This window comes from Plasmodium sp. gorilla clade G2 (genome assembly GCF_900097015.1).
Source record: "Plasmodium sp. gorilla clade G2 genome assembly, chromosome: 13".
Classification (NCBI taxonomy): domain Eukaryota; phylum Apicomplexa; class Aconoidasida; order Haemosporida; family Plasmodiidae; genus Plasmodium; species Plasmodium adleri (nom. inval.).
In genome coordinates, this window is record NC_041705.1 from 1,662,175 (window position 1) to 1,676,185 (window position 14,011).

At 16.8% G+C, this 14,011-nt stretch overlaps 4 protein-coding genes across 4 annotated transcripts; 1 reads left to right on the forward strand and 3 right to left on the reverse strand.

Annotated features, from left to right (window-relative positions):
- Nucleotides 1-4,051: 4,051 nt before the first annotated feature.
- On the reverse strand, nt 4,052-5,383 carry PADL01_1343500 (conserved Plasmodium protein, unknown function; the record flags this gene model as incomplete). The annotated part of the gene is made up of 1 exon (XM_028683989.1): nt 4,052-5,383. The coding sequence occupies one exon, from the start codon at nt 5,381-5,383 to the stop codon at nt 4,052-4,054; it is 1,332 nt and encodes a 443-aa protein (XP_028540113.1).
- A 973-nt stretch (nt 5,384-6,356) lies between these two features.
- On the reverse strand, nt 6,357-7,475 carry PADL01_1343600 (U6 snRNA phosphodiesterase, putative; the record flags this gene model as incomplete). Its single annotated transcript, XM_028683990.1, has 3 exons — nt 6,357-6,813; nt 6,951-7,272; nt 7,433-7,475. 3 exons carry the CDS (start codon nt 7,473-7,475, stop codon nt 6,357-6,359), a joined length of 822 nt encoding a protein of 273 aa, XP_028540114.1.
- A 547-nt stretch (nt 7,476-8,022) lies between these two features.
- PADL01_1343700 (lipoyl synthase) lies at nt 8,023-9,393 on the forward strand (the record flags this gene model as incomplete). The annotated part of the gene is made up of 1 exon (XM_028683992.1): nt 8,023-9,393. One exon carries the CDS (start codon nt 8,023-8,025, stop codon nt 9,391-9,393), a length of 1,371 nt encoding a protein of 456 aa, XP_028540115.1.
- Nucleotides 9,394-9,781: 388 nt separating this feature from the next.
- On the reverse strand, nt 9,782-13,417 carry PADL01_1343800 (conserved Plasmodium protein, unknown function; the record flags this gene model as incomplete). Its single annotated transcript, XM_028683993.1, has 1 exon — nt 9,782-13,417. One exon carries the CDS (start codon nt 13,415-13,417, stop codon nt 9,782-9,784), a length of 3,636 nt encoding a protein of 1,211 aa, XP_028540116.1.
- Nucleotides 13,418-14,011: the final 594 nt, after the last annotated feature.

Consider the following 14,011-nt stretch of genomic DNA (forward strand, 5'->3'; position numbering starts at 1 on the left):
TAGATATATTATTCATAAACATATAAATATCTAATTATAAATAAATATATATTGTAAGAAAAGAATTATATTTTTGCATTTACATTAAAACAAAAAATCTAATCAAATAAAAATTTAATCACGTGATATTATAAAAAAATTTATGTATATAAACAACACAAATGAAATGTTCTATTTTAATATGGAATGTATACAAAGTTGATATATATATATATATATATATATATATATTTATATATTTTTATGCATTTACATAATTATATTAACATTTGAGTACTTCTATATATAAATATTATATACACTCCAAAAATGTTTTTCAACTTTTAAGATATATTCCTATATTTATTTTTATTATATTAATATATTTTTTAATGCAACTTTATGTATATGTTGATGTATAATATTGTATTATGAATTATTATATTCAGTATTATATATATATATATAGAAACAGTTGTGTGTCTTCACATAAATATTTATAGAAAAAAATTAAAAATTACATAACATATATATATATACTTATAAATATATATCAAAAAAATAAATAAATAAATTTATCTATATATTATTTCCTATTTAAAACTTTAAATAAAATTTCTTTTACTTATTCATTTATATATATATATATATTTTTTTTTTTTTTTTTTTTTTTTTTGATGTTCATATATGTTCTAATAATACATATAAAAAAAAAAATAAATATATGTATTATTATTATTATTATTATTATTATATATATATATATATATATCTAACTGCAATTCATTTTTTTTTTTTCTTTCCTATATGAAAGAAAATTAACATTTGTTCTCACCTAACATTTTTTATTTTACATTTATGATTTATATATATTTTTTTCTTTTTAACTTTATTTTATTTTATTTTTCCCTCCAACAACATAAATATTTATGATTATATTTTATTTTGAATTTTTTTTTTTTTTTTTTTTTTTATTTCACTGTTTTATAAAAACTATTATGCACGCAAATGATTTTTATTTTATTTATTTATTTTTTTTTTTTATTTACTCTCTCTCTTTCTCTCTCTATATAAATATATAATATATGTATAAGTATAAATGTTTGTGTGTAAATATTTTATGGAAGTTAAAATTATGTAATTTTTTTTTATGTATAATTTTTTTATAGAAAAAATAAAATTATAATAACATATGTATATATATACATATTATATATATATATATTAGGAAAATATAAAAATGTATAATTTATACCATTACACACATTTTTAATATTTTTTAATACACAATTTTTTTTTTTTTTAAATAAAATCAGTATAATATTATTTATAAACATGTTCACATAAAAATATATGTATAAATATTAAAAATATAAAAAAATAAAATAAAAAAAATAAATTAACATAATAATTATAAAAATTAATAGAATATGATGGTGCAGCAGTCTTATTTTTCACAAAAAAAAAAAAAAAAAAAAAAAAAAATTCACTGGGATAATTTAGACTTTGTAGAAATTAATTATAGATTCCGTGTTCTTTTATATTTATAAAATTTAATAGACTGAAATTTTTATACATGTACAAAAATTAAATATAACATGAAAACAAAAAATATATAAATTATTATATATGTGTATAAATATATATATATATATATATATATGTTTTTGTTTTTTTATTTAGTTGTACGCTTATTTGTATATATTTATTATTTTGTTTAAATATATATATATAATACTATTTTTACATAAATATAAACAAAAGTATTTTGATATAAATTACATATGTATATTATTAAATGTCTAATAGAAAAATTATAAAAAATTAATTTTATTATTTTATTATTTTTTCATTTTTTTTTTTTTTTTATATTACATATTGATTTCCCTATATTTATTAATATATATATAAATGACAAAAATATTAATACAAAAATGAAAAACGTTATAAAAATATTTAATACATATATGCAATTTTACGTCATTGTACACCTATGAAAAATGTAGCATAATTTATATATTTTTCTTTTGAATAAAAGTTATATATATTTAATATTATTATCATTTAATTATTTTTTTTTTTTGTAAATTCATATAAATATAGTATTGGTTTTTATGGTAAACTGTATTTTTATGATTCATTATTAACATATTATATATAAATGAATTGTACTTTTTTTTGTTTTTATTTTTAACATCTATAATAATAATAAAATATTTTAAATATGTTATTATATATAATAATAAAAGACAATTTAATATATTGCACATAAAAGTAAATATATATACGTATTATTACTATAATTATGTTATATTTAATGTCCTGATTTTTTTTGTTTTTTTAATTTTGATGTATTCAATAATGTAGTTGATATTTTTACACAGTTCAAATATTTTATATTTTATGAACAGACAAAGAAAATTTACCTTAACTATTTAAATATTATTTATCATTTAAATAAATAAATAAATATATATATATATATATATATATATATATATATATATATATATATATATATATGTAATAAAAAATAGTGTGTACTTCGTTATAACCCAAATTGTCTAAATAATAATTTTAATAATTTTCACAATTATATATAATTATAAAATATGTATTTTAAATGATAAATAAATAATTATATATATCAATATATTGTATTAATAAAAATCTCGAAAAAAATTTAATATAGTATTGTCTAATTTATTTCAAAAAAAAAAAAAAAAAAAAAAAAAAGTTCATTCCATATTATGAATAAATTATAACAACCTTATTGTGAACATTTTTGCCCATACAATTTTAAATATTTATTTTATAACAACAAAGGAAAAATATATATGTTCTTTATCTATAACTTAATTTTTACTTCAAACATTTATATTTCTTGAATATAATTTCTATAAATTGAAATGTATATATATATCTTTTTAAAGTTAATTTTTATATTATTTAAAAGAAAACAAATGTTCATTTATAATAAAAAAATAAAATATATGTATATATATATATATTAAAAAAATTTTAAATCGAAACATATAAATAATTTTACATATAAAACAACTATAGATTAAAACAAATATTTTAATTAAACATAAAAAAAAAGAAGATAAATCAAGACTTCCATGTATTATTTTAAAGCAATATTCTCATATAATTTTTGTTTTTAATTGTATCTAAGTTATATGAATAAATTATGTGTGTATAAAATATGTTTAAATATTCCTCTATGATTAAAAGATATATACGTTATTTATTTTTTAAAAGGACACAAATAATAATTCTCTTTGGATATATTTATTCACTAAAATATAAGATAATCATATATATGCAGTAATCATAATATTTTTAATAAGTGACTGAATTACACATTTTATATTTCGGTAAGAAAACTTTTTTTTTTTTTTTTTTTTTTTACTCCTAGAAAAATATATAATCATAATATATCATAAAAGAAACAAATGAAAAAAAAAAAATTAAAAATATATAACCTATTAATATTATATAGAATATATTTTAATATATAAACATTTACATAATTTGTTATAAACATTATATATATATATTATATGAACAATAACAAATATTTTTGAATAACAAAAAAATGGATGTTTCTCCAATAAAATCTTGTTACAATATTTTTATTTCTTTATCATGTCTTAACATGTAAAGGTCATAATATAACATAAAATCAAATTCTTAATATATCAATTTGGACATTTAATTTACATATAAGATAACATATATTGTATTAAAAATATAACAATAAATATAGATTGTATATATGATAATGTTAATAATATGATCAATAAAAGATGTATATATATATATATGTGATAATATTTCTGTTATTAATTATAATTCAACGTGTATTTTTATACAAGTGATTTTTCATTTAAATTAATATTGTGTGGATAAAATCATTTTTTATTTTATATATTAACATATCATCTATTTATAAGATTATTTAAAACTCCTTATAAAAAGAATGAATTTATATCATTAGTTATATAACAAGAATGATTCATCAGTATATATTTTGAACATATATATATATATATATTTTTTTTATTTCTCATGGTATGTTGTTAGTATATGTGATATTATCATTATTGTTATTAATATTAAAATTGGAAATATATACATTGTTATGAATTTGGTTTTTATTATTGAAATTATTAATATTGATAATATTTTCATAAATATAATGATCCATATTATCATTTAAATAATTTATATTTTTTGTGCTTGGAAAATATTTATAATGATTTATATTTGTATTATCAATCGTATAATTACAATGTTTTATATTTTGAGAACTTTTATTCATATAATTATTATCCTTGTTGAGAAAAATATTATTATCATAATTATTTATTTGGTAATCATTAATAAATTTTTTTCCATAATTTGTAGTATTTGAATTATTATTATATGATGTGGAATTATTCACGTTAGAGCTGTCCATGTTTATTTCATTCTTATTATATAGATATATAGGTTCTTGTTGAATACTATGTAAGGATGATATTATATTCTCATTAGAATTAACATTATTGATATCACTATGATTTTGTGTATTTATAATATTATCTTGTGTATTTATAATATCACCATGTGTATTTATAATATCATCTTCTGTATTTATAATATCATCTTCTGTATTTATAATATCATCTTCTGTATTGTAATTAAAGGAGTTATTATTATTTTGATTTTTATATTTATTTAATAATAAATTTAGATCCATACATTTAATCTCGAGTGGTTTGTTTTTTTGTATTTGACTTTTTAATTTATTATAAAATATATCTTTTTTATATAAGATATTTAAAACATTTTTCAAATTATAATTCTCATTATTATTATCATCCAAACTAACTAATATATTGTTTGTATTACTTTGTTCTTCAAATGGTACTATGGAAAACTGTTTTATATTTTCTTTTTTATTATCATTATAAATAATATTATTATTTTCTTCACTTTTTATTATTTCAGATGATAAAGGATTTAATAATTCATGTGAATCTTTTACTTCTGAATGATTAGAAATATTATTTAAATTTTCATTTGACAAATTATTTATTATAACATTATGGTTTTGATATATATTAGATGTAATATGGTTATTTATTTTTTGTTTCTTCACATCAGGAATATCTAATTGTAATTTTCTTTTGTTATTATTATATAATGGTGATGTATCAATTTTAATACTTTCATTTTTACTTTTTTCAAATATATACTTTTTTAATCCTTTTCCATTATTTTTTCTTTTATTTAAATAGTGTAAAGTATCTAGATAATTGGGATCATAAAAGTTTTCAATTTTTCTTTTTATATTTCTTTTTAAATTTTTACAGTTCAATATTATATTTCCATTCTCGTCATTTTTTGTATTCATTATTTTAATTGTTCTAATTAAAAAGAAGAAAAATTAATATATATATATATATATAAATATATATATAATATAAATTAAAGTTTTATTTTTTAATTTATAAGTGCAATATATACTTAATTTCCAAAAAAAAAAAAAAAAAAAAAAAAAAAAAAAAATAATATAAAAAATAAATATACATATAAATATATATATTATATATATTTTTTTATTTGTATATTCATTCTTGAACAAATTAAATTATATTAATACAAAAGCATATATTATATTTCATCCAATGTATTTATAATATATAATTTTTTATATCAATGTATATTTTATATATATTATTTAAATTTTTTTTTTTCATTTCCCATGTAACAATTATTGTAATACATGCAATAAATATAAAAAGAATATAAATATATATATATATATATATATATATATATATATATTATATAATTTTATTGTTTTTATAAGATTATTCATACATTGTTATTCTTTATTTTTACAAATAAAAAAATAACATTATATATAAAATATATATATAATAATGATTATTTAATTTTAATAGTTTTCTTTTTTCTGTACTCACACAAATTGAAGGATAAAAAAAAAAAAAAAAAAAAAAAAAAAACCTACACATATATATATATATTAATAATATATATACCTTTTTTTTTTTTTTTTATGGAATGATACAAATAGTGGTTTTTTACTTTTAATCAAAAAGTTATTAATATTTTATGTGCTCTTTTTTTTTTTTTTTTTTTTTTTTTGTTCCACATAAAAATATATATATAAACACAATTTTGTATAATATTTTGAAAATATAATATATTGTATATTAAAATTTTTTTAATATATTTTATGTACCATTTATTTTATTTATGTTGATAAAAAAAAAAAAAAAAAAAAAAGGAAGTTTCTATACATAAACACAAAGTTATTCCTAAAACATAATGATCAGTTCTTTTTTTTTGTTTTTTGTTTTTTATTCATCTGTGCTACTTATATATGAATCATATGAATCTGATACATTCAAATTATCATCAAAAGATTTGAATGGAATTTTATATAATTTATATCCAATACGTATGTGAATACAATTAACATATATATATAAGTCATCCAAGATGTTTTCTTTAATATCGTTGTTTAATATTAATTCATTTATATTCGGCCAGTAAGAAGTTTCTTCTTCATTACATTTATTCTTTTTTTCTAAGAGTACATCCAAATTTATATTAGTATAAGCTAATGATAAATGATATATCCTATTTAAATGTGTATCCTTAAGATCAAATTCATTTAATATTTTATTTATTTTTTCTCTTAATGTATTTAAATATAATTCTTTTTGATCTTCTTTAACGGTATAAGAACAAAAGTATTTTGTGTACTTTTGACTTTTATACAGGTCTACTTTATTTCGAAAAAACAAATAAAAGCTAAAAAAAAAAAAAAAAAAAAAAACATATATATATATATATATATATATATATATATATATATATAACATATAAATATATATGTTTGTATTTCTTTAATTCCTTATATCTTCTATTTTTTTTTTTTTTTTTTTTACCTGTTTTGATTTTTAAATTCTTCTTTTATTTTATTAATAAATGAAGGAATCATATATCTTTTCAAATTAAGCGAACCTGATATAGTAATATGCAAAGGTTCTTTAAAATCTTTTTCAATATTATTTTCTTCAATATGTTCATTTAATTTATCTAGTTGATAATATATATGTTTGTGTATTTCCCCTTTATTTATATCATTATTACATAATAAATTCTTTTCTTTTGACTTTTTATAGCATTCCTCGTGTTGCTTTTCTATCAATTTAAACAATACGTTAAAACATAATTCGCACCTTTTCTTGACACTCTCATTACATTTTACTACAAAATAAAATATATATTTATATATATATATATATATATATATATATACATCAATGTATTAATAAAAATTTATTTACTATTATTTTTTATTTTTTTTTTCTAATCTCTTTTTATTATATATTCATTTTGAGCATATTAAAATATTTTTCATTGTAACCTGGAATATATATATAAGTATTAAAATCTCCTTGATTAGACATTATAACTTAGCCTTTCATAATAAATCATTCCTTGTTATTCATACATTTTTATTTAATAAAGAAAAAAATATAAAATAAAAAAAAATAAATAAAAAAAATAAAATAAAATAATATATATGTATATATATATATATATATATATATATATATATATATTAAAAATAAAAAAAAAATAATTAAAAAAATAAATATATAATGTCAAGTCGTTTCATAATATTCTGCACATATATATATATATATACATAAAATTTTTAAGAATAAAAAAATGATGATATATTTTTTAAAGATATACATTTCCTATTTGGTTCCTATAATTTTTCCTACATAAAGGGTAATATTTCAATATGACATATTAGAAAGGTGCATCATTCATATGAATAATTAAATTAAAAAAAAATACAACATATCCGTTATATTAAATATATATATATATATATATATTTTTTTATTTATGTGTGTGTTTACATATACATATGTTTGTTAATTTTATTTTTATTTTTATTTATTTTTTATAATGTTATAAAATTTGCCTTTTTTTTTCTTAAATATGCATTTTGGTATTCCAACCCTTTTTTACTTGTTTATCCTTTTTTCCATTCTTATGAGGCTACAATGTGTCATAATAAAAAATTTGAAAAAAACAAAGAAACAAAAATATTCATACATACCTCATAGGAATAAAGAAAAAGGTATCAATTTAAATTATGTGGAAAAAATAAACTGTGTATATTTAAAAAGCGGAAAAAATAAAGATAAAAATAAAAATAAAAAAGGACATATATATAAATTAAGCAATATAGAAAAATTGTTATACGCAAAAAAAAAAAATGTACAAGGAGGAAACGAAAATTTTATAAATTATTCACACACCAAATCTAAGGATATAAATATTTATAATAATGAAACTAAATCTACTTATGTTACTACTATTCCAACTGACCAAAATGAGAAAAAAAAAGGAAATGAAAATTTTTCTAGTAGTACAAAAAAATTATTATTAACACCAAAAGTTGGAAATAAAATGCCTGAAGGAAAAAAACCAGATTGGTTTCATGTACCTGCTCCTAGTGGTACAAAATATAATAAATTAAAAGAAGATATAAAAAAATTAAACCTACATACAGTATGTGAAGAAGCACAATGTCCTAATATTGGAGAATGTTGGAATATAGGTACAGCAACTATTATGTTATTGGGTGATACATGTACAAGAGGTTGTAGATTTTGTTCAATTAAAACATCATCAAACCCATTACCTCCTGATATCAATGAACCTTTCAATACAGCTAAAGCTATATGTGAATGGAATATTGATTATGTTGTTTTAACTTCTGTTGATAGAGATGATTTACCAGATGGAGGAGCTAGCCATTTTGCTAAAACAGTAGAATTAGTAAAATTTTCAAGACCAGATATTTTAATTGAATGTTTAGTTTCGGATTTTCAAGGAAACATTGATTCTGTACGAAAACTAGCTTTTAGTGGATTGGATGTATATGCACATAATATAGAGACAGTTAAAAGATTACAGAAATATGTTAGAGATAAAAGAGCAAATTATGAACAATCCTTATTTGTATTAAAAACAGCTAAAGAAATCAATCCGAAGTTATATACAAAAACAAGTATTATGTTAGGATTGGGAGAGACAAAAGAAGAAGTTATACAAACTATGCAGGATGCAAGAAAAAATAATATAGATGTTATAACATTTGGTCAATACTTAAGACCCACAAAAAATCATTTAAGTATTGTTGAATATATTTCACCTCAAATATTCGAATATTATAAAGAGGAAGGATTAAAAATGGGATTTAAATATATAGCCAGTGGCCCTTTAGTTCGTTCTTCTTATAAAGCAGGTGAATATTTTATGAAAAATTTAGTTAACCAACGAAACAAAGAAAAAAATATATAAAATAATAAATGAAATATAACATATGAAAAATTAAAAATTAAAAATTAAAACTAAAACATCAAAAAAAAAAAAATAAAAATATAAATAAAGGTTAAATGAAAAAAAAAGAAATATATATATATATATATATATATATATATACAGTATTTTAAAATAAAATCCATATGTGTAATATATAATATTTTTTTTTTTTTTTTTTCTTCTTTATTATTATCCAATTTATACTCATATAATATTTCTATTTTCCTACTCATTTATTTTTTATATCCATTTTTGTGTAATCTCAAAAAAAGAAATATACATATATATATATAACATTCCGTTTCTACGGATCTTCATGGTATAATTAATTCTTCAAAAAATGCTACACACATAATTAAACTACATATCAATATTCTATAAACTCCTTAACAACAATTGATTTTTCTGCAATTGTCTTAATATCTGGTCTTCTTAATAATAACATCTTTATTTTGATAATGGATATTTCAGTTTTCTTACATTTTGTTTCCCAATTTTCATTATAATCATGATGAGAAGATTTATTATCATCACTAGAAGAATCATCTTTTAACAAAGAATTTGTTATTCTGGTAACTTGATCTATCCAATTATTTTTATTTTTTAGAAATGCATAACTACATTTTATTTCATTAATTTTGTCTTTCAAGGTATCTATATTATCAGTCATTAATTTAATTATTTCTCTTAATAAGTTCATATTATAAATGAATATTCGAGTATTATTATTTGATTTTTCTTTTTTATGTTTACAATTGAATTCTTCTATTTGTTGTAATAAACTGTATGAGTTGTTTATGAATGTATTAAAATATAATTCATTTTGTAAAAATGAAATATTTTGATTTAATAAATATTTTAAAATGGTTTTATCTAATTTATATAATATTCTGTTTAAGAATTGAATAAATATATTATCTGGTAAATTTTTTTTTATTTTATATAAATTATTTATAATATATTCATGAAATACATTACTTACAGAAAAGAGATTATATATTCTTATAGATATAAAATGATAAAAAGCATCTAGAAAATTATGAAACATCTTTTTTTCTAGAATATCAAAATTTTGTTTTATTTCTTCAAGATATTTTTTATATTCATATATATTTAAAAAATTATTTATTCTATGAAAAGAAATATATAATAAACATGTTATCTCAGAATCACCAATCAAATCTGATATATTATTCCAATGATATCTAAATTCATCTTTTACAATAATTAATAATTTTTTTACTACACTATTCATATATTCCTCCATAAATTCACGATTGCTATGAAAACACCATATTCTAGATTTTATTTTTTTTAATAATTCTATGAATATATCACTATATTCATTAATGCAATCATTTTCATCTAATATAATATTATTTTTTAATTTTATACAGCACTTTTTATTTGACATATCGTTTAATATATCTATAAGAAATTCTTTTTCATTTAACATAAAGAAATCTCTAATATAAATACCATCATTTATTTTTTCATTCATATTAATAATATTTTCTTCGCTACTTAATTGTACGTTTTTATTTTTCAATAATTCGTTATTTTGTAAATGTTGAGTTGTATTATTATGAGCATTATCATGATTAATATTATTAATACTATCATTATTGTTATTATTATTATTATTATTATCATTATCATTATTATTATTATCATTATCATTATTATTACAATTATTATCTCGATTTGTGTTTTCATTTTCCATAGGATTCAATTTGACATATGTATTATTGTAAAAATCATCTAACAAATGTTTACAATTATCCCTATCATATAACCACCATTTTTTGTATATTAAAAAAATTTGTTGCATAAAATTTAAAAACGATTTTTTGATATCATCCTTATTATTTTCATCAAAAGTATATAAATGAATAAAATAGGTTATTCTACTTAATATGTACAATCGACATTCTGTTATAATTTCATAATTTAATTTTTCCAACACCATTTTATAATTACTTATGTCTTCAAACAATATTTGTTTTTCTTCTTCCTTCATACAATTATATATATTATAATAAATATGTGTATTCTTACTGGGCCACCTATCATTAATATTAAAATTATTATTCAAAAGGTAAGAATGGGGAGAATTTTTTATTTCATCACTTATAGGATGAAAATAATTATCATTATTATAAAAATTGTCATTATTTTTATTATTATTATTATTATTATTATTATTATGTTCCACAGATTGTTTCATTTGATCCCTTTCGTATTTCACATCAGAGGATACACTACTCATTGCAGTTGTTTCCTTTTTATAACTTAAGGTTGTATGATTTCCATCCATAGTGTCAATATTATTCATATTACGCATAATAGCTTTATATTTATTATTATAAGTAAACATATACTCTAATGTTTGTTTCAATATTATATTATTATTTTTAAAATTTTCCATATGAGCGTAATTTAATAACATCTTTAAAATATAATTACTTATAATAGATTGATAAAATAAATACTTAAGTCCCCATTCAGGTTTATCAAATTTGAATAGTGGACTTTTATTATTTTGAAAAAAGGAACGAAAAATATTAATTATACTGCTAGCTAATTCTTGTATGTAAAAAGATGATGAATAATACTTTTGTTTAACAAATAATATATTTTCATTATCTTCTTTTTCCTCTGTAATACATATATTTATTTTTTCTATATAATTACAACATATTAAAATGTTAATAAATTCTAGACTTTCTTTTTTTATCAAACCCATATATTCCTTATCAAATATAACACTGCTATTTATTTTATCGTGAAATTTATTCATATGGCGATTATAATAAAGAAGTCTTCTTTTTTTTTCTTCATTTTTTTGTGCTACATTATTAGTTTTGACTGTATTTATAAATGTGGTGGAATGGTTTATATCTGTATTTTCATAACTTTTATAATAATTAGATATATCATCATCATCAATATTGTCATCACATGTATAATCACATATATTATCATTATCATCACACATATCATCATATACATCTTCGTTATTCTCATTCATATCCATGTCATTTATAACGTCCTCTAGAGAGTTTGTTGATACATACGAAATATTATTACCCCAATTTATACTTGATAGTAACAACTTTGATTTGTTTATATAATATTCTGCTAACAATGGAATGAAGAATTCTATAATTTTAATAACTTGCTTTTTAAAATTTTTTTTAAAAATATGTAATATATTTACTATATCTAAAATAATATTTAATGATTCATCATATTTCCTATTAACTGCACATTTTTTTGCATAATCTAAACTAATTAATGTATTTTTTACACAGATAATATATTGTTTTTGTTTGATTAATTTTTTTATTATTTTCATTTCATTTAACATATATTCCATTGTATTATTACTATTTTCTTCTTCAACAATATGTATATTTCCTAATTCTTTTTTTATATTATATATAGTATCTAAATTGTCTTGTTTCTTTTTTATTACTTTATCAGCTTCTTTATCTAATTCTTTTTTAATCTCATCAATTTCTAATTTATATTTATTAATATATTTATCAATAACATTATAAACTGATATTATATCTATACTTTTCAATTGATCATGTTGTAAATAATTGGCTAGTATCAACATATCCTTTGATATATTATTAAGACTTTTATTTTCTTTCAACAAATTATATATATTTCTTTGATCTTCTTCTCTTTTATTAAAATTGTCTATTGAATATTTACTAATATTTATTTCTTCATTTTCATCATAAATATAATATGATAAATTCATTTTATTTTCATCCTTTATTTTCTTTTTTAAAAAATTGGACAAGTATTCCTTGATTCGTTCCTTTTTATCTTCCTCATCTTTTAATTTAACGATTTTCTCCTTATGTAAATATAAAGCATTCTTCAGTACCTTTTCTAAATTATATTTATTATATTCAATTTCTTCAATTTCGGTTTCTCTTTTCTCGTTATCTTTATCTTTACGATCAAAATAACTTGCTAAAAACATTTCTTTTATATGTATTTATTCAAATTCTTATTTTATTTTATTCTTATTATAATTATATTTTTTTATGTAATATAAATCATTTGCTCAATTAATCAAGGGAAAATAGGAATGAAAAAATAAATTAAAATAAAATAAAATAATATATTCTTACATTTGCTTAAATTTTTCCATTTTTTTTTTTTTTTTTTTTTTTTTTTTTTGTTATAAAAATAATAGCTATATTTTTTATTGAGAAGTTACAGTTTGAAATACATCAATATAATATATATTAATTTAATATATATATTATTACATTTTTATGTACGTATTAAAATTATATATATATATAATATATATATAATGTACATATTTTTTTATATACCTATTTTTCTGTACGCCTTATTTTTAAATTGTATATATTAAGTACGTATTAAAAATGATATTGGGTAAAAATAAAATAAAAATAAAAATAAAATTTTCCTGTAGAAAATGATTATTAAAAAAAAAAAAAAAAGAAATTAAATAATTCGAGGAAGAAATGTATGCATATATATATATATATATATATATTATTACATACCTTATAGTATAAATTATATATTAAAGATGTGTTTA